The 25,746-nt window shown below is 53.0% G+C and overlaps 1 protein-coding gene across 5 annotated transcripts in view; it reads right to left on the reverse strand.

Annotated features, from left to right (window-relative positions):
- Positions 1-2,681: 2,681 nt before the first annotated feature.
- Positions 2,682-25,746, reverse strand: part of TRAF3 (TNF receptor associated factor 3) — a 114,449-nt gene continuing 91,384 nt past the window's right edge. For 3 of the 5 annotated variants that reach the window (XM_077776561.1, XM_077776562.1, XM_077776563.1), the window contains exons 7-12: positions 22,497-22,577; positions 19,804-19,878; positions 18,212-18,304; positions 13,990-14,130; positions 9,286-9,460; positions 2,682-8,407 (exon numbers count right to left, since the gene is read on the reverse strand). In XM_077776561.1, the coding sequence (XP_077632687.1) occupies positions 7,836-8,407; positions 9,286-9,460; positions 13,990-14,130; positions 18,212-18,304; positions 19,804-19,878; positions 22,497-22,577 (1,137 nt within the window). In that variant the 3' untranslated portion in view covers positions 2,682-7,835. The remainder of the gene's footprint in view (positions 8,408-9,285; positions 9,461-13,989; positions 14,131-18,211; positions 18,305-19,803; positions 19,879-22,496; positions 22,578-25,746) is intronic. The other 2 variants (XM_077776564.1, XM_077776565.1) reach the window with 2 other exon arrangements.

A 25,746-nucleotide genomic window follows, 5' to 3' on the forward strand; every position in this document is an offset into this window, starting at 1 on the left:
CCCCCCCAGTGCTGCACAGACCCCTGCAGACTCGCCCTGGGGCACTCCTCTCCCTCCACCTGTGAGGTCCCTGCCTAACTCCAGATCTCTCTTGGCCCTTCGTCTGTGCACACACCTGCCGCCAGGCCTGTGGCAGGGGCGAGGCGTGGCCTCCCCAATCCGCTGCTGGCTGGGGGGGCGGTGCATGAGGACAGAGAGGGGGCAGGCCTCTGTGAGGGAGGGTGTGACCCTCCACGCTCTGCTGCCTGGGAGGCCCCAGCACAGGGTGTGCCCCCGCCAGGCCCGTGGCCACCACTGGCTCAGGCCACATGTCCCCCCAATCCCAAGAGTGCCTTCACAGGGGTCTTGTGCTGTCCAGACTCCCTCACGTGCTCAACCCTGCAGGGCACTGGCCCCTGGTCCTCAGACCCGGCTGCCAGCCCAGCCCCCTCGCTGCCCGGGGGGCCTCTGAGCTCTGCCTTCCTCCAAGGCCAACCCTGAGGTCCAGGGGTCACTGGGGAGCAAGGCCCGGGCTTGCGGGCTTGGGGACACGCAGAGCTTCCCCTGCGCCCCGAGGAACAGGCTGGATGCCTCCGTGCAGCCCCGCGGCGCTTAGGGGCACAGCCCAGCCAGCCCTCCACGGTGCCCTTGACCGCAGGGTCAGGTGAGAACCCCCTCTGCAGACTTCCGTTCCCCGGTGGCCGTGCTGTTTTAACAGATCTCCTTGATTCGGGCTCTAGCTTCTGCAGCTGTCCGTTTTCAGGAAACTGGAAACAGCCATTCTTCACAACTCACCGGTCAGGTTCTGGTACCGTCTTGAGGGGCGGTGGGCACGTCCGGGCGCCAACGTGAGCCACAGTCACGGAAGACCAGCAAAGTGCAGGGAGGGCTCCACGGACACACCCCTCTCCCAACCTTGATTTTCTCCCTTAAAACAGATACTCAGACGGGGCGCCTGGGTGGCTTAGTCGGTTAAGCGTCCGACTTTCGCTCAGGTCATGATCTTACGGTTTGTGGGTTCGAGCCCCGCGTCGGGCTCTGTGCTGACTGCCAGCTCAGAGCNCCCTGCCTCCGCGCAGAGCAACAGCCACGCGGCCGGGAGTCAGCACGGGATCCTGGTGGCCCTGTGGAGGTCTCGATTGGAGGGGTTCAGAACAGAGCGGCCCCACCCATCCCCCTGAGCCCAGGGAGGCAGCCAGGGTCACAAGGAACCGCCGGGCCCCTCCTTTCCTGGACCAAGCCTCCCAAGTCGCTGGGAGGGCAGGGTGGCCCCTGGTGCTGACTTGGGGACCAAGGCCAAGGCTGTGGGCCGGTCTGACGTGTAGCTACACTCTTCAGTCCTGGCTGAGGTCTGGGTTCAGGCGGAGGAGCTGCTGCAAGCACCCCGCTTCTCATCACACCCGCCCTCTGCTGCTGGACAGCGGCCCAGATCTGCAGCCACCTCGACTGGTGTCCCCACCGCCGCTCAGGTGCACCCAGCAGGGGGTGCTCTTCTCCCTGGGGTTTATTGCCCATTTCCCTTCGTGTAGGACTCCAGAAAGTTTCCAAAAGGCTGAAAGAATCCAGTTTCTGAAATCCCAGCGGCGTGACCTCTGAAGGAGCTGGAAAACCCCAGGCATACGTGGCCTTGCAGCTGCTGCTCCGTGCCTCGGCGGCCCAGCCCACAGAGCTGTCCACATTGCATCCCGGGCCAGGAGGGTCAGGGCCATTCTCGGGGGCTCCCACGGCGTCATTCAGCATCCCTGCTGTGGTTGAGGCCACGATGGGAGCTCAAGGCTAAGTGCCAGAGACATGGATGGGGCGCAAGCCCTTCACCACAGGGTGGGGTGAACTGGGAACCCTCCAGGTGGAGGGAGGCTTAGGAAGAGCAGGGGCTGGGGGGTGGGGCCTGGACTCCCTACTATGTGTCACAAGGTTGAGGGCATGGGGTGGGGAGGACTTCCTGGTGGGCCCCCCAGTTGAGGGAAAGCAGGAGCAGTGTGGGCTGAGGGCCTGTGTGGGACCCTGGATGGGGCCGCCTTCCTGCTGCCCAGATTGCTAGTNGCAGGACAGCGGGGGAGGGGAGGGGAGGTTCCCAGGGTCCTTGCACCAGTGCTGGGAAGCAGCTTCCACATGGGATCATTTGGGGGCGTCCACACAGGCCTCCTGCCCCCGGGCCTGATCCACAAGACCACCTGGAGAAACACAGAGCCGGGAAAAGGTCGTTCTGGCCCTCTACCCCCTGACACTCCTGTGAGGAGCCTGGAGCCCAGCGTGGGGCTTGAACTCACGGCCCTGAGATGAAGACTTGCGCTGAGATCGAGAATCAGACGCTTAACCGGCTGAACCACCCAGGTGCTCCGGTACAGCTTTCTAATAGCCACCTTCTGGAAAGGAGAGAGATGCTGTCCTCCCATTTGACAGGTGAGGAATCTGAGGTTCATAAGAGCCCAAAGTCCCACAGCTGATGAAGTGGCGGACGTGGGGCAGGACCCCGGGTCTGGGGCCCCTCCACCATTCTGGATGCCAGGGCCTGGGCCTGGTGGGAGTGGGCGCCACCTCCCCGGCTCTGCACCAGGCTGGGGACTTGAGAGCAAGGAAGCCATGTGCTCNACTTCTGAGAGCGGAGCCGGGGAGGCCCCGCGGGGTGGGGGAGGGGGAAGGGCCCCCACACCCCAAGCCCAAGGCTCTGCCTGTGGAGACGGTGGAAAGAGAAACAGGGAGTCCTTAGTCAGATTTATTTTCCTCTAATCAGACAGTTGAGCATTTCCAAGTTTTGCATTCTACACTCTTACAAACTTCAGTTATTAGCATCAGAAACACAAAAACATCGCAAGACCTCAGAACACAAATAAATACCAAATAAAACCACACACAATGTACAGTAAACAAAAATATAAAACATAATAATGCTATCAGAAAATCAGACATGTTGTTAATTCACATGAACAACATGATTATTGCTGAGCAATAACTTACACTGTCTTTTTGTTGTTTTTTTTTTCTTAGAAGAGCAGAAAAACAGGACATGAATCACTGGTCACAATCACTTGGAGTGTCAAGATGGGGCCTCACAGCGAGCGGTTACTACAGACGGCAATTTTCAAAACAGGTGGATTAAAAATACAAAGTCAAATGAGAGATTGGCCTTCTTTGGTCTTTGTTTTTGGGTAACAACTGAACGAAGAGGTGCGCCGTCGGGGAGATGCGGCTCTAACAACGTACACAATTGTCTACACGGGCTCACACACTTCTGTGATCACAGATGCTACTCTATAGGGAATTCTTGTAGAAACCCTTGGAAAGAATGCCAGCTTGTGTGTTTACCAATTGAGTCAGTTTGCTGTTGAAGGTGACCTTACCTGTCTAAGGGGGGACTGAATGATAGAGACCAATCACCGCTAACGGCAGGAGTGGCGCAGCCATCCTGGACTTGACCCTCTCCCAATGCGACAGTTCACGAGACTCAGATGCAGCAGCAGAAATGAAAGGCAAGCACTGCTCGGTGTCACCAGGGTCTCCTCACGCTGGGCCACCCAGCTCCACTCAGCCACCCGAGGCCAGCGGGAGACGCCCTTCCCCTTCCCCCACTGGCCCTGGCTCCCGGGCGACAGCCTGCGTGCCGCCTGGGCAGACGGTACTGATGACCGGGTCATCTGCCGACACTGGAGCCACACACGGACCTCACCCGACTTAGACCCCAGTGGACAGATTCTATTCTGGAGAAAAGAAAAAACTGTCAGGATTTGCAAATGGAAGACAGAACCATGGTCTCGGGCTGACAAGCAGGTTTGGGCGACAGACTCCTCGTTCACCTCCCCGGGGCTCACAAAAGAAAGGAGCTTCTGGAGCTCTCCGCAGCTCTCCTCCGCAGTCTGAGGAAGATCTGGACCAGAAGGAAGGAAACAGTACTGAATAGCTCTGCTGACCCAGAGAAGAGGGAGCCACTTCCGAGGGCTCAGGTTTGGGCACGAGGTCCCAGGAGGAGCGTGGCCTCCTGACCGACCCCGTGGACACCGGCGGAGATGCCGGAGGCGTCTGTGACGGGCACGGAAGGGCAGTCCCGCTCCTCCTTCGTGCACAGAGTAGGGAGGAGGTGTGCACCCCCCAGGATGTGAATTGGGTGTGTGGGGGGGGTCTGCCACTTTGCCCACCTCCCTTGGGCAGACGAGGAAATGCCCCACCATGGGACCCTGTCGTGTTTAAGGGTCTGTCCAGACGCCCCCTCCTCTGCCGGCTGCAGGATGCAGGCCTGCCATGGGTGACCAGGACCCTGGCTACAGACGACAGCTGCTGGCCTCGCCTGGGGCACGTGGCCCAGCATGGGTGGCGGAGGCCCCTGCCTCACCAGGGTGGGCCGTGGTCATCCGGGGAGGCCTCGGGGGCATCAGCTCTGCCAGCAGACCCCCTGGACTCTGGCCAGCATCTGAAGGGCCGGGTGGAGGTGGCCGCCACAGGGGACGGGCTTCCTGTGCTCCACGGTCACAAGGCAAGGGAACGGTGGGCCGGGCGGGAAAAGAAAGGTGCATCTGGGCCAAGATCTCCCTCGCTCCGGGAACCGCGGCCCCCACGAGGCCTCCTCCATCCACGTGCACAGCAAGCCCCCCTCAGGAGGCCAGCGCCACCCTCTTGTGGGGCAGGCCTCAGAGCAGTTTACATCAGTTCCTGTCTCCTCTGTGTCACCTACGAACCTAGGCCACTGAAACACCAAACTTCCAGGAGAGGCCGGGCCGAGGGGAATCGGGCGTCCCCGGGGCCGGTCTAACCCCAAAGAACCAAATGCCACTCGAAGACTCCAAGCCTCCCGGGACAGGCCCCTCACTCATGCCCACCACGACGCGCACTCCCCGCAGGAGCCCAGCCATCGCCGACGGGCCCAGATCCGGGCCCCCGCACCCCCAGCAGCCTCCATGGTCGGCGCGGGAGGGAGTGGCGCACGTGTCCCGAGAACCGCACGGGCACAGCAGACACAGCGAGTTGTCTGTATTTCTGGTACGAGGCTGGCTGGGAAGCCGACTGGCTTGATTCACATAGAGACGCAGTCTCATCCCGTGGGGAAACCTGTCACTTAGGGAACAGGAGACGTGCACCCAACACACCCCACACAGGGCACCGTTCTCTTGCTGCGGGGACCCTGGGAAGCCGGGAGGGCTGGCCACTCGGGGACCACAGACACAGGCGGGTGCCGGGCACCAAACCAGGGCACCAAGGGGTCAGGAACACACCCAGATCCTGTGGGAGGCCACCTTCCAGAACACCCAAAGGCACATGACCCCCCCCCCCTCGTTGTCACCAACTATTTTCAAGCCACCAGATGAGGTTTCCGCTGTGGCACACTCTCGCCCCCAGGGACGGTGCCAGCTCCTGATGCCACGTCCTGTGGGCGCCTTGGGAGGAGGCCCAAAGGGCCCATCGTCTCCCACCAGGAGCGTGTCTGGGAAAGCGCCCTCCACCAAAGGACAGATGCTTCCAGAAGTACTTCTGGCGGCCCACCCCAGAATTTCAACCAGGAGAGGCAAAGAATTGTTGTTGTTGTTTTGTTGTTTTTACCAGACCAAGAGGTTGCTTTTGTCTCAAATTTGTTAATATTGTCCACAGTCTTAGGGACGGGAGGATGCCGCACGCATGTCCCTGCTGGTCACCCTCAGGAAGGCCACCCGAGGCCAGGCAGGCGGGGCTGCCAGGCATCCTGTCTCCCCTGGGGTAGAACCGGGGCAAGGTCTGGAGGAGGCTGGGGACACCTTCGAGGGAACCGTGGTCCTGCGGCGCCCGCGGGCAGTCCTTCCTCTCTGAACGGGGACTCACGGCTCCTTCTGGACAGGACCAAGGACACGGACTCACCCTCAAAGGAATGGGGGGGGGAGGGTGGAGAAAGTCAAGGAGATGAACACAACGACGAGCATTTAACGCTAACGGGCGTGGCAGGTGCTTGGAACCGATGAGGTCACTTACGGAAGGGGACGGCGTGCGCTAGGAGGGCACTTCCAGCAGGCACTGGGGCGGAGGCACGCCCAGGGCAGATGGCAGCACCAGAGACACGGCGGGCCACCGGGCACCAGCCCAACCGTCCCCGCGCGAGCACGGGGGAGCCCAGAGGCAGGCAGTCCAAGGGTGCGGCCCAGGTGCGGTGGCCCCACACTGGTTTAGCCCAAGGAGCACCCGTCACGTGTAGCACCCATCAGTGGTAAGAGCACCCAGAAGCGCGGCGCACAGCGGGGGGCGCGGGGAGGCAGGGCTCCGGCTTCTAGTCACAGTTGGACCATTGAAAGAAGGTAAACAGTGAGTTGAGAAGGTGCCGTCTGGGCGGGCGCAGGCTGGGACGGCCCCTGGACCACCCTTCCCGAGGGGGCGGCGGTTCTAGGACCCTGTCGTCAGCCTGGGCAGGCCCCCCCGAGAGCGGCGGTCTCTGGAATGCTCAGAGGGTTCTGCTTCATGGCGGGCGGGTGCCCACGGCCCAGGTGGGGCCACGGAGAGGCGCGGTGGCTGCCCCCGCTCCTGCCCCGGGGCTGGGACCTCGCCCGCGCCCGGACGAGGCGGCTCACTCTGGGGGCCAGAGACTTGGGGTCTATGATAACTAAGCAGTGGAGGCTCCAGGAGCAGAAGCGGAGCCTGGCCTCCTCGGAGGGCGCGAGGCTGTGAGCGCCCTTGCAGAGGCAGGGATGGAGCGGTCGAGAGGAGCGCCGGGTCAGACCATCACCTTCTAGAGCTACAGCGAGCACAAAGCTAGGGTGGAGAAGCAGCGTGTCACGTCTAAGGCACATACACAGTATGCCACCACCTCTACGCAAAGATGTCGCCTTTGGAGATTGTTAACAAAATGCAGCAATGTGACAGGATGAAGAAAAACACACCTGCTGTGGCCTCCTTCAGCACGAGCCACCTGCCCACCCCCAGACCCTGGACACCGAGGGCCAGAGTCGTCAGCAACAGAGAGTGCGTCGGAACAGACGGGGCAGAATTGTATAAGCCTACAGGGTTTTGTTTAGAACTCCAAAGTTCAACAGATGCCCTATTTTAGGGTGAAAACAATTATAAATCTGAGAATGATGCACAGCATCCATGAGCGGTTTCCCTTCCGTAATAATTTTGAAGTAGTGTCAGTAACTACGACAGAGATCGAAGGTTACATTTCTAACGAGAAATAACAGCAGGTTGAGTATGCTCTTTCCTATCACAAGTGATAACCAGCGTTGGATATTTTACATTTTCTGCCAAGAAAGATCAGTCTATCAACGTTTTAAAACAAAATGTCTGCAGTAACAATTATCTTAGAACTTTAAATTAAAAAATGATTCTGAATTTAGACTTTCAAAAAAGACCGAGGTGTACTTCAGGGTCTTCTGACAAACAAATTATTAAAACAGAGACCAGATGAGGCCTTAAAAATAGACAGTATACTATATTTGAAACAAGATTGCACTCTTGAATTTTAGAATATATCAGAATTGCATTATTATTTCATAAATTCTTCTTTTACTTAACATGCTGACATGTCCAGCTGTCCCCAGGTGTGTGCGTGTGTTTTCTTTTTTTGGTGTTCAAGTTTAAGGAAGAAAAATCATGGTTCTTTTGTTTAGCATATATGTTTTCCATCTTAATTAACTAGATCTTTGAAAATGAAAATGAAACCCTTCTCTGACAGCAGTATTTATCACGTTGGAGGATAAATAATTCTTCAGAGTGGAGTGTTGCTAGTCTATTAGAAAACATGTCGGGTGTGTCCTCCCGCGCGGCTCCTCCCGCCGGCCCGCGGCCACCTTCCGCTGCTCCCTCCGTCCCACAAGGTCCTTCTCTGAGCGCGAGGACCTCAGTGGGGACAGCCGGTTCAAACCCCCAGAGGAGTTGCCTTCTGCTCAACCCACCTCCCCAGTGACTTGTCAAGGGTCAGGCAGGTCCGAAGTATCCACTATGACTTTAATAAAAATGGTATCATCTTTAATATATGTCCCGTTTTCTAGCACAGTTTGGGCCACAAAGACTGGGCAGCCAGAGGCGATGTTCATCTCCCCGGTGGGTTTCTTGAAGCTGCTGCTGTTGGGGTCCGGCTTGAACGCATCCCCCAGGTGACGCCGAGACGAGCCCTGATCCATCAGCATGAGTGTCACTTTCTGCTTGAAGGGCCAAGGAAGCAGGGCGTCGTATTCTCCACGCATGATGACAAAAAACAGCGACAAATGCGTCCCCTTCCCCATGCCATCCCCGTTCAGGTACACCCGGGCACACATCTTATAGCCAAAATAGCCCGTGTAGAAAGGCTGGCTGTAAAGAGACAGGGTCTTCCCCATGACGGCTTCCTGCTTCCGCCGCTTGTAGTCGCGGATCTTCCAGATGAGCACGCCGTTGTAGCTGGCGGTCTCCAGGACCTGGAAGCGCAGGTCCATGTCGGCCAGGCGGATGTCGTGCACGCTCAGCATCTGGTCGTGCCGGCTCAGCTGGGACTCCAGCAAGCCTGCCGTGGGTGAGGAGACATGGGGTGAAGGAGGCCCGTGAGTGCCAGGAAGGCTTCAGGGCCCCGGTCCCGCCAGCACTGCCACTAAACGGAATGGCTTTTGTGGGGAGGACCGGCACCGGGACGTGTCCTGAATCACAGGCCTCGGGTCCCTGCCTTGCTGGCCCCCAACACCCGGGGCCACAGCCTGCAGAGATGCCACACTGGAGGTCACAGGGCACATCACTGCAGGGCCCTCCCTCCTGCAAGGCACCCTCAGGGACCCATGGGGGCGGGGACAGGCCACTCTTGCTCAAGTCCCCCTGACTTCCAGCCCGATGCTTGGAGTCACCTGTACCCTGAGTGGCCTCACCCCACGTCACTCTCAGTCCTCGGCTTAACCCAGCAGGGTAAGGAGTGGGCATCGCCATCTGCCCAGGCCCTCTGCACCACCAATCCTGGTCACGCAAACATTCAGAATATTCATTCAGTCCCCAAAGCAGCTTCTGGATCTCAGAAACGCGCTGGCTGCACATGCCACCAGGTCTTCTGCCTCACCCCCTGGTCCTTTCTGTCCCCTGTGCCTTTACAAGCACAGCTGGGAACTCCCCACCCCCCACTACAGCACCCGCTCTCCACCATGCTGGTACCACGTGGAGAGGACCTGTCTACACGGGAAATGTTTCGGTCTCCCACGAAGGCCTCTCTGGCTGGAGGGTCCCTGCACGTCTGCATGAGCGGTGGCTCACTGGCCGCAGCCCCGAGGCCGCATGTGCCTAACGCCCTGCTCGTGCTCCCGCTCCAGCGCCCAGGCCTGGCCGGGCTCCGGGCAGTGGGCTGGGATGCATGCTGCTCCCCAGATCCACCCCAGGGCCCCGCTCCTGCCCTGCTGCCCTCACCTGTGTTCCGAGCCACCTGCCCAGCGCTTTTGTCCACGCTCTCCAGCTCGGTGACTCGGTTCTGGAGGGACTCCACGCTGCTCTTCATGCTGTCTGCCTCTTCCCAGTTCTGCCGGAACGGGCGGATCTCTTTGTCGAGCTCTTTCAATTTCTCCGCCTGGCTGTCTATTACTCGCTTCCAAATCAAAGGCATCAGAAAGGCAAAATGCAGTTAGAACTCTCTGAAGACTGTGCCACCGCCATCAGACACCGGCCAGTTAGGGGAGCGGCCGGGCCTCGGCAGCTCTCGCACGAGCATCTCACCTGTCACCCACACGCACCTCGGGGGACACAGGTGCCGTGGATCCCTATCCCAGAGGAGGGGACCGAGGCACAGAGGCCCTCTGTCCTAGGGTCTCTAGTTCAGGATGTCAGAGCAACACCCACCAGCTACGGGAAGGTCTCCATTTCCTAAGAGGCCAAGCCACGTGCCAGGCTGGAGGGGGGCAGCCTCATCTCGTGGCTGCACACGGTGCCCTAGAACCCTGTGTGGGTCCCGAGAGGGCTCCCGGCACGCCAGCACCTGCTCCAGATGCCTGGCGTCTGCATGGGGCTGGCAGCAGAAGAGCCTGATGGCTGGTCTGAAGACCCCAGCGGAAACACAGAGGCCTGCGTCTAAGAGAGGGCCGCTCCCCCCTCCACACCCCACAGTGGCTCGGTGCGCCGGCCACCGGCACAGAAGCACTACTGGCAAACACGCGGCTGTTGACAGAGAGGCTGCGTTTCATGCTGTCTTAAATCATTCAGAAAGCCTTTTTTTCCCCCCAGAAACACATGCACCATTTACACTTTAACAGTAAGCAGTGGGACGAGACCGCCAGCGACCCGGCCTGGTTTCAGGACTGGCACGCCCACATGCTGGACCAAGGGTTTTCACTTCTGGAAAGGATCTGCACTTTTTTGAAATGAAGCTCAGGCGGGCCGGGTGGTTCGGCCCCCGCGAGGCTGTGAGTAACGGGCCGGCCGCGTGTGGAGCTGCAGGCCGCACAGCGGGGAGCCCCGGCCCCGCCGCGCTCACTTCTCCTTTCGGAGCCTATTTTTAAACATTTAGTTTCAGCACCTTTACTGGCTGTTAATAACCACCAAGGAACAAACATAGTAGGTCTGGGTTACTTTTTTGGGGTAGAAGTACAGTAATATTCTTCCTCTTCTTTCCAAGAAAACCTGATATTAGCTAACTTTTAAAAAGTAAAGATGATTTCTATAAAGAACCTACCCCTTCCCGCACTGATGTCACTTTATTTAAGGATGTGTGTCTGGAGACATATTTATTTCTAGAGAGAGACCAGAAGAGGGGCAGCGGGGGCAGGGGGAAAGAATCCCAAGCAGGCTCCACACCAACAGCGCGGAGACCAGAGCTGGGCTTCAACTAATGAACCATGAGATCATGACCTGAGCCAAAGTCAAAAGTTGAACATTTAACTGACTGAGCCACCCAGGTGCCCTGGAGGCATATTTAATGAGTCCACAAAGCCTGTTTTCTGGGGATTCGACTGCGACATCAGGACACCCAAACCCATACATGTTTCTGATGAGGATGTGCAGAGGGTGCCACGCCCTAACCCCACGGAAAGCGCCAGCTCGGCTAACATGGATCCTAGGCAGTTTCAGGGGGAGCTCATGAAAACTATGTAATCGACGGCGGTCCTGACGGATGCCTGGCGGACGCTGGGTGGACATGAGCTGCAGGCTGGCTTGGGATGAGTCATCTGTCACCTCTCAGCCTCACGGCCCTGAGGTAAGAAGGGGATGAGGCTGTGGTGCCTCCTTCCCAAGGCGGGGGCCGCGCACGTGGTGACCTCAGGAAGAAAACCGCGGTGAGATGAGGGCCGCTGTAGGGGCGTGGCCGGGCCAGCGCTGAGTGACAGAGGCGCTGGTAGGGCGGGGGCAGGAGAGAACACGTGCACACACAGGGCTCCACTGAGTCCCCTACAAGGAGCTCCACACACGGCAAGGGGCACGTGCTGTTTGTGAACAGGCCTCTCCTCTGCATGAACCGACCGTGTCAAAGCCAAAGGCTAAACCAAGGTCTCGAGTGCAGCAAACATGACCTCACTCTTGAAGAGTGGTCTACACAGCTGCTACTGTGTTCTCTAAGAACACGCCTTGCGCGCAGGTGTGGGGCTCCACGGGAACGAGGGCCCCGGAGCCAGAGGCCACACAGGCTGCAGACAAACCCTAACCAAGAGAGCCGCCGTCAGCACCGACCCGTCCGTGTCACGCACGGCGCACTTGAGGGCTCAAGCCGTCCTCTCTCTTCCTGTCACTTGCACCACAGGGTCACTGGGACCTACGCACCCGACGCTGTGCAAACAAGACAGTGTGGGTGGCACTCAGGGACCGGCGGGCAGAGGGCCACGCGGCTTCGGACCTGTACCCCGGGCTCATGGAGTCTCTGCCAGCAACAGGGCGGATGTCAGATTCAGCTGACATCTACGTGGCCTTTTTTTCATTAAGAAAAACAGGTTCTTTAAAAAGTAAAACATTAAGAACTTGCCCTTCCTGGGTCAGCAAAAGCAAATACCTTCTTAAATCCCATTCTTTTTAACCGACTCCGCTCGCACCCCATACCTGTGTGGGGCCCTCAGGATCTCTGCACTCCACGTGTCCCACCATCTTTGAGGTTTTAGGGTCTACTGGGGAATCAGACAGAGAAGGAGAGGATACAGAGACTAACACGTCTGTCATCACCGCGTGGCCCAATGCAAGGGCTGGGGGGCACTGACGAGGGCAGGGGTAGGGAAGGGAAGGGTTCTGAGGAAGGAAATGAGGAGAGGTGCACATGTGAGCCAGGCTCCGATCAAAGAGGTGGAGAAGGCTCTGGAAGGACTGGAGGGAAGGGCCCCTGGGCCGAGCATGCTTCACAGAGAGTTAAGGCCGCCAGGGCACCAGCCACAGAGGCCTTCCACCCACGGTCACAGAAGACTGCCAGCCCAGAGTCGCTGTCGGCCCAGCCACACCGTGAAGCAAAGGTGAGCTTCCACCTCCCAGAGCATCACCCGGCTGGGTGCAGATGCCACTGGGGGAGACGCTGGACTGCCCAGAGGATTCTCAGCACTTGGTGACTTGTCCCCAGCACTTAATGAGATTATAGGCATCTGGAGCCCAGTGTAATCTGAGTCCCTTCCTTTCAATATAAGCTATTTTCCCTTCACACTTTTCCCTCCATGAAGAGAGCTGACAAGTTGTCACACTACTACTTAGGACCGGTCAGGGGCACTACCCGTGGCTGCCCACCCCCACTGCTCTGCGCGCCCGCAACCTGCTTCCCCCCTTTCTTTCGGACTTAGATCTCAGCAGTTTATTAAATCACAAAAGTGTGAAAATATAAATCACACACAGTGGGATGACTGAACTCTACGAAAAAGTAAATTCAAACTTTTCACATTGGAAGGGAGAAACGGAGAAGATGCAAGTAATGACATCAGAGGTTTCAGATGAGTGTCTCCACGACCTCATTATGTACATTCTGATTTTATCTGGTCATAAAGAGTGAAGTATAAATGAACTTACTACTTATTCACTCTTTCTTCTGTTGTTGGTATTTTTAACAGGTGATTTTCCAGCGTAACGTGAACTTGCGTGGCCTCCCCACGCACCTCCATGAGCCCTGGGGCAGCAGCTGGGGGCCAACGCAGGTGAGCGTGGCCTCTGTCTGGACATTCTGAACATTTCCACAGGCACTCTGCAAAATGCCAGGACTTCCAGCAGGAGACTTGCTGGTATTTTATGTGACGTACTTTTTTGACTTGATTCAATACCAATGGCTTGTATCTTTTCTAATATAATCTGTTGTATTTTAATACTGTGTTTTTCCTCATCTTTGGAAACCGCAAAGTTTTAATACAAATGAAATTAATTTAACAAATTTATGAAAATAAATAAATATGCAATCCAAGCCACTATGACTAACCTCTGATGTCAAAGTGGGAGGAAAGACATTCTCAAAGATGCCGTGACTCTGAGCTACTAGAAATACCTCATCTTCCAGTTAAGAGGGAAACACACCTAAAAGCACTGAAAAGCCACTTTTGAAACAGGCGTGTGTGTGTGTGTGATGCACGTGGGAATCAGTCTAACAAATGTATACTGTGAGTAAGCTAATGTACGAGAAGATCTACAGAAATAATACACTAGCCAGTGCCTGTGTTGAGAACAGAAAGGAGGAGCAACATTTGAAAGGAGGAGCAACATTTAAACAGGCCTCTTAACACAATCACCCGTTTCCGGCAGAGGCTGTTTTGAGGTGCACATGGATAGCTATCATGAAATAGAGTGGGGTGAGTGTGTGCACCTCTAGAAGATTCGGAACAAACAGACTGGCTTCGCTTCACCTTAGGAAGTGAAACTTCACGCATAACTACTCAGGAACAATATGAAATCTTAAATAATAATAAGAACAAGCAATTTTTTAAAACATGGGCTCTAAGCCTTCCTTCGCCAACAGTGAATCAAAGGCACAGAAGACAGGCAGGGGCTTGTTCTCCGGGAAAAAGTTGGGGAACAAAGAGTGGCCTATGCCTTTCTCAAGTCTTAAGAAAGAGAAACAGGTTGTCTCTTTGACAAGAGTCAGGGCTTTTGCTCAGACATCTCACTGAGAAAGTCCTGAAGAACACAGACATGCTCCTCTACCCTGTGATCCAGCCATAGGCTTAAGCTTCTTACCTGTAAATGAAGTATTTTGGATTCATTATTTCGAAGCATTTCCTTTTGTCTCTCAATTTCAATTTCAAAGCTACATATCTGATTGTGTAAACTTTGTATGCTTTTGTTTTTTTCTACGCTTTCATTCTGTAGCAAGGAAACCTGAAAAACAAATTCTTCAATTAAGCAAACAAAACATGGTTTTATGAATTATGACAATTATATTGACAGTTGCTTACATTTTCACAATACAGGCCTTCTCCCAGCCCACTGGAAGGAATTCCAGAAAAAGAAATCCCTTCATACAGGAAATGAAAGTCCTGGTAACTTAACAGGAAATCCTACACACTGTGTTTCTCAGACTCGCTCCCAGTAATTAAATAAGGCGAGGCACAGTACAGCACCTGACTGAATTTCAGAATGAATGGGACACTCTACAGTTCTTCCTGAAAACGAGTAAATCTTCTACCAGAGAGGCTTTCAAACTTTGACCAGGAAACACAGTAGGAAACATGTTCTTACATCTCACCCCATTTGTACAAACATTTGTGTGTGTGTGTGTGTGTGTGTGTGTGTCTGTGTATACCTAAGACACAGGTATCACAAAACCATACTTGCCCTAATCACTCCCATGTACCCTGATACTTTCTCTTTTATTCTATTTTACATTAAAAAGTGCTAGTTGCCATCCACTAAGTCATCTCACTTCCACCCTTGGGCCATACCCCACACTTGAAAAGCTCTCCCAACATAATAGGAAAGCATAGTGGGAATAAAAACTATACATGCGCTTCAGCTAACCCTAAGGCCAACTCCTAGCCCTCCAACAGAGACACGAAGCTGTAGGGTGCACGTGCCTGGCCTGTCACCCAAGAAGACTTTCCAAAAAGCTCAACATATTCACCTGCAAGGCCACGTCAGCCCAAGGAAGGGCTGCTGGGGGAGCACTTCCAAGACCACTTTTGACCTTTTCAAAATCTTTCTGGAAAACAATTAGTTTCCAAGAACCAACTTATACTGTTTTTAAAACCCCCCAGGAGAGGAGTCCAAAGGCAACTCCCATACAGCTGCTTTCACGAGACTTCTCCATGGGGAGCTCCGGCCTTTGGAAAGGCCCCTGTACCGACAGATGTGCCACCCCCAAAGACAGTGGGGGGCCCGTGGTGGGTGCAGGGACAGCTCCACTTAGATGTGCCCCCAATGCCCACAACACCTGAGGTGATGGCCCAAGGGCATGTCAGGACAAACCTGGGTGTGATAAAGCACCAATTCCTGGTGTCCCTGTGAAGACAGGCATCCTTTCTACATTCAATCTGCTCAGGCAAGCAGCACCTCTGGGTGCAATCAGTCTGTTTTGTTTTATTTTATTAATTTCTTTAAATTTATTTACTTTTGAGACACAGCATGAGCAGGGGAGGAGCAGAGAGAGGGGGAGACACAGAATCTGAAGCAGGCTCCAGGTTCTGAGCTGTCAGCTCAGAGCCCGATACAGGGCTCGAACTCACGAACTGTAAGACCATGACCTGAGCCAAAGTTGGACCCTTAACCGACCGAACCACCCAGGCGCCCCAGTCTGTTTTACACATTAGAACAATGTGTATTTACGAAGGAATTTGAAACATGCAATGCCTCAGGGGCAGCAACAACGCTTCACTTCCCTAGGACGCTGCACAAATAGACTCTCCTCTCTAACATACAGCGTCCCCGGCCCGTGGGCCCCTAGAAGTGGTGCAGACTGGCCATGTGCAGCACCCCACCCACGGCCCTGGCCTTTTCCAAAGTTCCAATTCACTCACTCCCATCTCTCAAGGTAGACACAATTCCCCCTCTTTATTCTCACAACCAAAAAAAACATACCCTGCATGTAAGCCAACTTTTTTTTTTTTTTGAGGGGGGGGGCTCATGTGCACACATGCGGATACAGAGCTTGCACATGGGGGAGGGGCAGAAAGAGAGAGGAGAGAGAGAATCTTAAGCAGGCTCCACCCAGTTCGAAGCCTGACACAGGGCTCCATCTCACAAACCATGAGATCATAACCTGAGCAGAAATCAAGAGTCAGGTGCTCAGCCCACTGAGCCACTGAGGCATCCACATGTCAACTTTTTTTTTTGATAAGAAATGTCAGTAATATCTCCAAAAGCAATGGCATTTTTTTTTTCTGCAACAAATCAAGCTACCTGAGGATGAGCAGAAACATCTCACATTACCGAACACACATCGGCCCATGTTAAACTCTTACTTTAGGGAACTTTCTAATTTAAATTTTCTTTGTTTTATTCAAAGAATCCAGCCCCTGGGCACCTGTGGACCCTGCTTTCATAGGAAGGTCTACCTGGCACGCGTGCTTCCAGGAAGCAGTGACCCTTCCCCAAGAACCCCCTCACTCAGAGCGACATCTGTCCTTGCCTATTTTGGTGGGGTCCTCCTCATTCCCCTTTGACGTAAGCTTTTCTGACATAGAAGATGGGTGCTTTTCACCTGGGTGGCTAAACAGGTTAAGCGTCCTGACCTTGATTTGGGCTCAGGTCACAATCTCACGGTTTGTGAGTTCGAGCCCCACAGTGGGCTCTCTGCTGTCAGCCCAGAGCCCGCTTCAGATCCTCGGTCTCCTTCTCTCTGCCCCTCCCCCGCTCACTCTCTTGTGCTCACCGTGCACTCTGTCTCTCTCAAAAATAAACATTTTTTTAAAAATGAGAAACAGAGAGACAGAGAGTCCTGACATTTATGCCTGTAATTTTTACAAAGTAGAAACAGCATACATTCTTTAAACAGAGAGGGAAAAAAAGACTTACCAATAAGCCATCACTAACTCAGAGCAACTGCTCTATGTTCATAGGGAAGCCATAAATGACTCTTCTAACACAGCTTTCATGTCACTGTTAAATGAGACCTTTCTCCCGCTGCCCTTGTGCACGTACACGTGACCTGCCCGTGCTTCGTCGCTTCTCATCCTCAGCATTTATACCAAAAAACTACTTTATGTCAGAGTTAATAAAAACGTTTTGATTTAAAATTTTAGATTCTATCAAAGACATTTACATTTTAAATTGGCTGAATTTAGGGGCGCCTGGGTGGCTCAGTCGGTTAAGCGTCCAACTCTTGGTTTTGGCTCCGGTCATGATCTCACAATCCTGTGAGCTCGAGCCCCACGTTGGGCTCTGTGCTGACAGCTGGGAGCCTGCTTGGGATTCTCTCTCTCCCTCTCTCTCTGCCCCTCCCTGACTCATGCTGTCTCTGCCTCTCTCAAAATCAATAAATAAACTTAAAAAAAAAAAAGGCTGAATTTAACACTGGAAGCAAGGTATTCAGTTCTCTACAAATCTTCAGAAAATAAGCAGGCTGCTCTAATTCACCTCAGTATCCTTCTACTACAAATTCTCAGTAAATGTTTCTGGAATATTGAAATAAGTTTTTACTTTTGTGGAGAAGCCACCATGGGAGATCCTGTAACAACTTCCCCTCTAATGATTCTTAGACATTTTCATCTTTTCTCACAAAAAGAGGGTCTGGCCCAGCTGAACGCCACTGAGCAAATCCCCCCGGGAAGAAGCACCACGCGGGGAAGGTGCTGAGGAGCCGCCAGCCCCACAGCTGAGGCCTCTGGAAGAGAAGCCCCGCTGGGCAAGTGCTCCTGCCACCGAAAGTGACAGCTACTTACACTAGTGGTAGGACAATGGCTTTTCCTAGCTGTCCCCTAGGCAAGACAGGGAGAGGTAAAGCAATTAGCACTGGTAACCTTCCCAACTGGGGGCTGGCAAACTTCTTCAGTTAAAAAGCCAGAGAGTAAATATTTTGGGTTATGAGGTCTGTACAGTTTGTGTCTCAGATGCTACCCTCTGCCATTACAGTGCAAATGCAGCATGGGCCACAGGGCAATGAATGAGCACAGCTGTGTTCCAATAAAACTTTATTTACCAAAAGATGAGGTTGATGGGGAGAGAAAGGAAGGTTTGCAAGTTTGATAATCCCTGTTCCAGGTCAATGCTAAGGTGACCACAATGTGATTAAACGCAAACAAACAAAAAGGCACCGCATGCTGGCTTGGCAATTAACAAAGAACAAACCAACACAAACGCCTTCATTTATAAGCTCAGGGTCACGTGAAGAGAAATGCACTGTCTTGACATTCTCCTGATACCGTTTCTTTTATCCCAAACCATTCATAACTATAAAAAGTATTTTCTTTAAATAATCTGAAGAAATCATTAAAAGCCAGTAAAAGCTATAAACTGTGTGGCGTACCTTTTTCTCCAGAGAATTACTCCACTCTTTGAGTAAGTTGACGTGCTGCACCGCAGAGCTGGCCTCGTGGGCCTTAATCTGCTGGTTTGTCCCCTGTGAGAACAAAGATGCAGCACATTAAGCCGGCTTCCCTCCCTCGCGGAGCACAGCAAGACTAACACACCATCTAAAGCCAGCTCTAAACATGGAGGGGAAGCCTTATCCATGGAAAGCCTTCGAAGGGCCGTGCTCGGGGTGGAAGAAGGGCAGGGGCCCTGCAACCCTACAACAATCTCAAGTTCATGCTCCTCCCTCCTCAGGTTTCGTACCAAGCGCTGCTCATCTGTGTGACATATTTGTAATATCAGGAAATTTAAATCTTAGACCTATCATTTTTGTTCCTTTTAAAGTTTTTTTCATTAAAAACGCACATTGGAAATGCTTCAAAACCTGCCGTTACAGCTAGATACTGCTACAGCGATCTAGTGAACACATAACCAACGTGGGATTCTAAATAATTTACTAAAATACTAACTTATTAGAGAAATACACTGCATTAGAAAATGTACTGTTCCTCGCTATTCTAAGTATACTTGGAAAGTTACATACAAAACATAAACGATCTACAGAGTACATAAGATGGAGACCATTGGAGAGTCAGTAATAAGCATGTGCAATAGTACTTCATGTATTTAAGGACGTAATCAGTATGAAAATATAATTTGTTTTGATACTGGAAAATTAAGAAGCCACAGAAAGCATTTTCATGATCTCCAAAACATATACTCTGTACATAGAATATTCATATATATATGTTGATATAAGTGCTGCTATATATAAACATATATATACACATACACAGAATGAATGGTACTACATACGACATAACAGGGTGGGGCTCTGTCTCGTCAAGAGACTGAGGCAAAGGGAAAGCTACGGTCATTCTTACTCTTATTTTCTAAGCAAACACTGAGATGCCAATATCTCTGCACTGAGCTCGTAATAATGTTTTGCTAATATACAAAATTAAATATGAAATACTTCAATCGTAATATATACTGCCCTCTTGATAGTTCTAAGATTAAGATATACGTTTAAATGAAACTCAGTTCAAATTCACTAGCAATCTCAGACATGTTAAAAACACAACAAAAACCCCAGAAACAGGTTTTCCGCAGCACAAGCGTGGCGGTGACGGAGACGCCCTCTCCACGTGGCTGTGCCGGGAGGTGTGGCATAGGTAAGAGGACACGCAGCCACGGACACACGAGCGTGGTCCTCGCGACTGTGTGCTGATGTGCACACGGCCAGACCGTGTCTACACTTAAGTACTGGCTCGGGTTCTGGGACACGCTCTCTAGACCCCCCCACCTGTCAGTCCTACGTGTCCCGCCTCCCAGCTGCTTTTAGACGTGCCTGATCTCCTCACATCCTGACCTCCTTCTCGGCACGGGTGTCCCCCTGAAATCTCAGGACGCCACCGGCACGGGGAGCAAGCACCCGTCCCCTGCACATACTCCACGTGCAGAACTCGCACGTGAAGACGCTAATATCGTAACTTTCTCCCACGGCAGAACGTCAGTGACGGGGAAGGACAGATGTCGGATACTGACCTGAAACACGCAGCCATAGCGCTTAAAACTACAGGTGCTGGGGGCATTGACGCACTCTGACAAGTGCGCACTCAACTGCAACGGGAAAGAGGTGTGAGTTGTGGCACAGGCGCTCGCACAAAAACGTTCAAACACAGTAAGGGCACAGAGAGCATCTGGTCTGTTCTGTCACCAAGGGGGCTCGTCTGCCACGGCGAGCGTACGTCCTCAGCTTCCTAGACTCACCCGCAGTAAATACACACTGCTGCCACGTGCATACACGTACATACGCCAGAATACAGAAATACAGTTACTGTAACATTTCTCAAATCTGCAGTTTCTCTACAACAAATTGTTCCAAATGTGACATGCCGTCTGCAGCGTCAGAATTTAAAAAAGAAAGGGAAAAAACGTGAACTGAAATGAACATTTAAAGACTATAAACAAAAATTGCATGAAAACACGAAAAAAGAGAAAGCATTCAAGGATGTAACTGGGTCACACACCTAATATACGGTGCACACAGAGAGAACTGTATTTTCAGAGCAAGCTCATACCATGTACCTTTACTCCCAATACTCAAGATAACAAGATAAGTTTTTTGTCTTCTGAAAAGACTTTTTTCCCCTCTGAGTGGCCATAAATTCACGTAGCTTCTCACAGATCGCTAAGGTCATTCTAACACCATGACTCTTAATATTGTCATGTCTAATTGGTAGAAGAAAATTAGGAGAGATTGGGAGAGGATAACTCATTGTAATAAGAAAAACCCCTTGTTCAGCTTAAATGTTGGCACATCGTCAAATAAAAACCACTTATGATGCCCCCTCAAGAGAAAAGGGAATTGAAATGTCTACATTTTAAAGACATAGTACTATTCATTAGGCTAATACAATTTCAGGACAGCTTCTTTTATTGAAGAAATTCTCATCAGGAAACTCTAGGGATAGATCTTCTTTATAGAAAACAATTAGACCCTGAGTTAGGGAGGTGGGTATCTGAGCGCACGGCATTGCTGGGCCGCGGGAGCGTGTCTCCCCCAGTGCCGGCACACACGTGCTCCCAGAGGCGCATGGCCGTGCCCTTCTATGGCTCTCCTGAGTCCTTGAATCCTTTTCCTTCAGGGCAGTGTTGAGGACAGTGCTCAGTGGGGAACCTACGGGCCGACGCCTGCGGAAGGCCTTTGAGCCCAGGCACCGTGGCAGCGTTGACAGGCCTGGCACACCTGATGCTCCTCTGAGCACAGGCAGGGAGCTCTGGCATGCGCCTGGAGGAAGCACCCGAGGGGCAGACTACAGGTGGCTGGCACAGAACGTAGCAGGGACTGTGCACGGTAATGCCAGCTTAGAAGTTATTTTAAATATACTTTTAGTGCCACCAGCACAATCATGAACCTGCCCGGCTAACACTCCTAGTGGTAAAAGCAGGATGCGTGCGTCTGATGTTAATTTCAGGACACTACCATCGATCCAGGGCCGTACATTTCCCTCCCCCTGAACTGGTTACCATTGCTCCCAGGGCCTTCACCGTCATTCCTTGTGGGAGCGCTGGGATAGAGGCAAAAATAATCTACAGACCAAGAGCATGGTTCACCAGCAACCCAAGATAAATGCAGGTTGAAAGATTTTTAAAATAAAAATAACTTAGAGGCAAACAGAGTTAGCCTCTGTCCCTACAGACAGCCCTGAGTGGGTAACAATTTTGGAAGGACGAGAAAACCCTGGTCACCACTTCAACAATACAGACTCTTCATTCATTCACTTTAGCAGAGGGACGTTCTAGCTGGAGAAATCTGTCTGCATTTCCTTGCCACTCCTGGAGGCGCATCCCAGGCCCAGGGACTCCTGTCACCAGGCAAGGCCCTGCCCTTCCCTAGGAGAGTCAACTTCCTGGGAGGAGGCACTGTGGGGGAGACTGGTTCCGGAGCTCCAGGTCCTCTTGCTCAGTGGGGATGTGAGAGACTGACCCTCACCCCCCCCAATATCCAGTGGTAAAATCCCAGGCTGCTGAAAAAGGCTGAGGTGAGCAGGCTCCTTGGATCAGAGCACCGAGGCCTGCGGGGGACCTGGGGGTACGGGAGCGCACTGAGCCCTGGGAGCCCCAGATGCTCCCAAAATAGCAGCCAGGGGGGCTCCAGGTCAGTACCAAATCCAAAAACATTTACAGATCCCTGGAATTTTCCCATCTGGACATATGCTGATCAAGTTAACGTAAGGGAAGATGTAACATCTCCCTACCTTCAAGTAAGTGCCCGAGGGCAGAGTGAGACGGCCCCCAGGGACCCCGCCTCACTGGGCCCTGAAATGCGGCCTCCTTGCTCCTTAGCACCAGCCCGTGCAGCACGTGGCCAAATGGTTCTGGGGTGTCTGTAAAGTCGTTTATTTTGAGGTGATCTTACAGTAATTCCTATTTTATAGATTTAAAAATAGCTTTTTTTTAAGAACCTAAGAAGTTATCACCTTTGCTTGCACTGTAAAGCAATTCCATTTTCTCAATTCTTAACAATATTTTGCTCTGAATTTAACCACTTTGTAGCTTTTATTTGCTTGCTTCTGAAATTTCTGATTACCCCCTCCCCCACCATGGGTTCTTCACCATTTTTCTACTACATGTGTCAGTATCATGAAAAACCTCTGACCCCAGCTACTGGGGAAGCATGGGCTGCATGGCATGCTCGCCCCAAGGACCTGGCCAGGCCTGGCTACGCCGCTCACCTCGCTCCGCAGAAGGGTCTGGACACTGCACTTATGCGGGCAGGACACCACCACACAGGGACACTCTGTGTCTTCGTGTTTCTGGAGGGAAAAGAGAAAGTGTCGTCAGCTCTGAGACACGCGGCCCATCTGCCTTCAGATCCCATCACCACCGCCACCTCTGTCACCACAAAGACTGAAGAACCTCCTGCTCACTGCCCCTGTTTGGGATTATTCTAACACTTCTGGAGGAGTCTTTGCGTTCAAAGTTTAAGAGCCAAAACGTAAGGGGTCTCAGGAGATCTGCTCAAACCTGACAGGGGAGGACAGTCCCCCAGAGGGGGGGCACAGGCTGCCTCCACTGGGCGGTACCCCTCTGTGCCCACGCAACCCCGACAGGAGAGCATGGGCAGGCTCGGCCCTCGCCACCACTCACTGCAGCCCAGGGTCCGGCCTTTGCTCATGGGAGAGAAGGATGGGTTTGCTTTGGCCTCTCAGTTTGTGGAAATGATGCTTCTCCAACACTGCAAACAGGGTGATTCACAGGGTATTTAAACTACTGCCCTGATGGGGCGCCTGGGTGGCTTAGTTGGTTAAGCGTCTGACTTTAGCTCAGGTCATGATCTCGTGGTTCGTGCTTTCAAGCCCTGTGTCAGGCTCTGTGCTGACAGCTCAGAGCCTGGAGCCTGCTTCAGATTCTGTGTCTCCCTTTCTCTCTGACCCTCCCCTACTCATGCTCTCTCTGCCTCTCAAAAATAAAGGTTAAAAAAAAAAGAATTCACCCTTAAAAAAATTTTTTTTTTAAAAATTACTGCCCTGAACTCTTACCTAAGTTATCTTTAATTCACGGAAAATATGGACAAATCATGGTTTAGCCTTTTTTTTCCTTAAAGTTTATTTTTAGACAGAGAGACAGAGAGAGAGCTCAAGTGGGGGAGGGGCAGAGAAAGGGAGAGAGAGAATCCCATGCAGGCTCTGCATTGTCAGCGCAGAGCCCGATGTGGGGTGAAATGTGAGATGAGGACCTGAGAGGAAACCAAGAGCCAGACGCCTGATGGACTGAACAAGCCCCGCGGGAGCCACCCATTCTTCAGTGCACAGACTGCAGCTTTGCAGAGCCTGGATGACGGTACCCGCCGCACCCCTGCCCGAGGGGGTCCTGTGGGCATTTCATCAGGAGCAAAGTTAAGGCATGGGATCCAAGAGCCCTGGAGAGCACACCACACACATGACAGAGGCCACCAGAGAGACGGATGCGGCAGAGTCACCTGTGCTGCAGGCCACACGACACAGCATGTGGGACAGGCTCTTGGGGGCAGCATCACCAAGCAAGAAGGGAACCCGGTGCTTGCGGTTTTCCCCTGGGGCCCTGGGGCCCTTCTGGCTCTGGGCTCCACGGTTGTGCTGCTGTAGAGCTGAGTGATGGGGAGGGTGGCAAGAGCCGTGGCTGAGAGCCTCAGTCCGACTAGGCACGAGGGGCCGGGCACTGCACTCGGCCGGCTTCAGAGCGTTCTGAAGGGCGGTGTCTCGAGGAGCACACTGCGCTATGGTCTGCAGGGCAGACTCGAGGCTGCTTGGCTCAGGGCTTGGGGGAGCCCCCAGAGGGCACATCCACACCTGACCAGCAGGCCTCCCACAAGTGTCCCACACGGGGGACACTGGCTTTCCGTTTCCCTGGCTGTGCTTGGGACCCCTGAGACTTGGGTCTTTCAGTGGGAAACCCTGGCAAACGGCTCATCTACAAGTGGGAGGAGCGGCCCCAAGGGCCGAGGCCCGGATGGGTCTGGGGCCTGGAGGGGTAACTGGGTGAATGGTGCATGGGTGCCACGCCTCCTTCTTGAACTACCCTAGACCCTTGTACTTATTCATGCCCTAACCGGAAGCCTGTACCCACTCTTCCCCTCACCCATTTTGACCATATCCCTAAGAAAAGTAAATTTTGGGGGCTCCTGGGGGGCTCAGTCAGCTAAGCATCTGACTTCGGGTCAGGTCACGATCTCACGGTTCGTGAGTCTGAGCCCCGCACTGGGCTCACTGCTGTCAGCGCAGAGCCTGCTTCAGATCCTCTGTCCCCACTGCCTCTGCCCCTTGCCCACTTGCGATCTCTCAAATAAATAAAATAAAAAATAAATAAAAGTAAATAAAATAAAAAGAGACCATATTTAACAATTTCTAGACAAAATGTAAAAGGAGGGATTCTTTCCTGGCACTTAATAACTTACACTGATCTATGGATTTAAAAAGAGAAAAACTTGAAAACAGCTGATATAATGTCAATACCATGGTTTAAATGTAAGAAAGAAATTCTATGAACTGCAATGGCCCAGGTTTTGGCTCTATCAGTGTGTATGTCATCAACAGCTGATGTAACTGACATACGTGATAAAACACAGGAAGCATGGGAGTGTCAGGATGACCTGGGGCTGCAGACACGCCAAAGGCAGTTGTTTTCTTTCTGAAAACAAACTTAGGACAGGAGAGGGCAAGACAAAGTGAGCGCTGAGCTGAGTCAAAGCCCAGCACTGACAGGGCAGGAGGCCCAGGGCGGGTCCCCTCTGGGCATGTGACTGCCATGCTGGTGTCAGGGGAGGGGTCACCAGAGTGACCTCGAGCGGGCATGACCCTCATCACTGGTACAGGTCTTGATGGAAAGTGACGTGCGCCTCAAGCTACCCTCTCGTGTCTGTTTAGAAACAGCTTTCCCCACAGTGAGGTGCAGAAGGTGTATTTATTTGCACAACTCAGGCCCCAAACTTGCTAATGACTGTTTGGTGCCTCTGTGCCTGTTTGCAGTCGAAAGACCTAAGACCCGGGTCAGATCAAACGCCACATCCTTGCCAAAGGCCTCCTGGACCCTGCGAGGGTCAGCCGATTGGCCTTTCCTTACTGGTGCTGTGTTCGTGTTCCGGTTACCATACTTCCCGTGCTGGGGCAGTTCTGACTGGCAGCGGGGCTGCTTCCCTCAGCGGAAGGTGGAACGAAGCGGAGACACTGCAGGTTATTCTCTTGTGTGTCCTGAGCGACTCCCTCAGAAGTATCCTGCTCCTAAATGTCCCACGAAACCATATGCTACGTTGTTACTTTAAAACCAGTCTGAGCGCCTGGGTGGCAAAATGGGTTAAGCATCTGACTTCTGATCAGGTGATAATCTCACCATTTGACAGCACAGAGCCTGGATCCTGCTTCGGATTCTGTGTCTCCCTCCCTCTCTGCCCCTCCCCCTGCTCACACTCTGTCTCTCTTGCTCTCTCAAAAATAAACATTAAAAAAA

Source organism: Crocuta crocuta, unplaced genomic scaffold, assembly GCF_008692635.1.
Source record: "Crocuta crocuta isolate KB4526 unplaced genomic scaffold, BGI_CrCroc_1.0 scaffold8, whole genome shotgun sequence".
Classification (NCBI taxonomy): Eukaryota; Metazoa; Chordata; class Mammalia; order Carnivora; family Hyaenidae; genus Crocuta; species Crocuta crocuta.